General features: G+C 44.8%; 1 protein-coding gene across 1 annotated transcript in view; it reads left to right on the top strand.

The window, feature by feature from the left end:
* Window positions 1-364: 364 nt before the first annotated feature.
* LOC106812807 (high mobility group protein DSP1-like) overlaps window positions 365-1403 on the top strand; it is a 24012-nt gene continuing 22973 nt past the window's right edge. Inside the window, exon 1 of the mRNA XM_014816786.1 lies at window positions 365-553. Coding sequence (XP_014672272.1) covers window positions 407-553 — 147 coding nt within the window. The 5' untranslated portion in view covers window positions 365-406. The remainder of the gene's footprint in view (window positions 554-1403) is intronic.

Below are 1403 nucleotides of genomic sequence, written 5' to 3'. Positions count from 1 at the left end.
CTGCCGCTAGCGGCAGAGGCCGAGCGAGATCGGCAAGGCGCGGGACCGACCTGGACAATCGATTTCCAGGGCGACTTTTGCTTTTGGGGTCGCCCCCGATATCGTATTTTCAGGGGCTCTTTTTGGCATTTCGGGGGCGAAATCGCCCGCCGCCCCCGTGTATTTTTTCCCCTGGCTGGTGAGCGATGGCACTTGATGTCTTGGATAGAAGTTGTGCTCCATAAAAGTTGACATGTACTCATGTTGGGGTGTGTGAAGTTCTTTCTAGTTGATTGGTCATGTATGTGCAAGTCAGGATCGCAATGATGTTGAGGTAGGAAACTGCGAATGAAGAAAAAATGCTGATAATATGCTGAACATTTCTATTTCTCTCCATAGGACTGAATTATAGACGTCATCTGCCAGTATGGTGAGGGACCCAAGCAAGCCAAAGGGCCGTATGTCGGGGTATTCCTACTTCGTGAAGACCGGTCGTGCGGAGCAGAAGAAGAAGCATCCTGATGAAATCATTGTCTTCGCAGAGTTCTCAAAGAAGTGTGCGGGAGAATGGAAGGTAAGAGAAGGAAACATGAAGCATTCGTGTTGTCACAAAGGAGATTACTCGTGAAATGAACGGCATGCTAACACAGTAAATTTCCCTTTAAAAGGTACATCTTTTAGTTGTGACCTTGCATAGGAACGAATTTCCAATGACAATTGAAATCGAAAGATGGAATATTATTGTAGCAGTTTCTCACGGTGATTCAATTTGATGAAGAGATGCCCTCATGAGATGCATGCCATTGATCTCAGGATGTAGTCCAAGATTTTTAGCTCAAATATGGCCAAACCCGGACATTTTTCAAAACAAGCTGAATTTTTCAGGATAGGTTCAGAAAAATGTGTAGAATAACATACTAAAAAATCCCCTGAAATCCCCCTTGTGCGTTTTCTAGAATCCAAGATGGCGTCCAAAATTGCTCCCATTTAGGGTTTTTCCCATAACTCTGGCGCCAGTCGAGCTAGAAACGTGAATTAAATGTCTAATTATATGTTTTAATGCCCAATGAATCTACTTAGGTACTTTTTGTAAGGTTTCAATTGATGCAAATACCCTAATCCAAGATGGCCGCCATTTTTTAATACTTTGACGCGCCTTTTCCCGTGCCGTACGTGCTCACATTCTCACTTCAGCTGCTCTCATAAGTGTCTTGATAGATGCACCAGGCACATTGGATAGTGTTGACAAAGACCAACTCAGACACCTGTACAAGGCCTTTCTTGACAACAGCTGCCACCGACGTAGCAGAGGAGGAGTGTGTGAAGCGGTTGAGCCAGATCATTTCACAGTTACTCCTTGAATATACTTCAAGTCAGAGCAGGACCGGTAAGCTGTGGGTACAGTACATCCAACAAGTGGGTCT

Source organism: Priapulus caudatus, unplaced genomic scaffold, assembly GCF_000485595.1.
Source record: "Priapulus caudatus unplaced genomic scaffold, Priapulus_caudatus-5.0.1 Scaffold689, whole genome shotgun sequence".
NCBI classification, from domain to species: domain Eukaryota; kingdom Metazoa; phylum Priapulida; class Priapulimorpha; order Priapulimorphida; family Priapulidae; genus Priapulus; species Priapulus caudatus.
The sequence above is the reverse complement of the archived record's forward strand: the minus strand, read 5'-3'. Positions and strand labels throughout refer to the sequence as shown.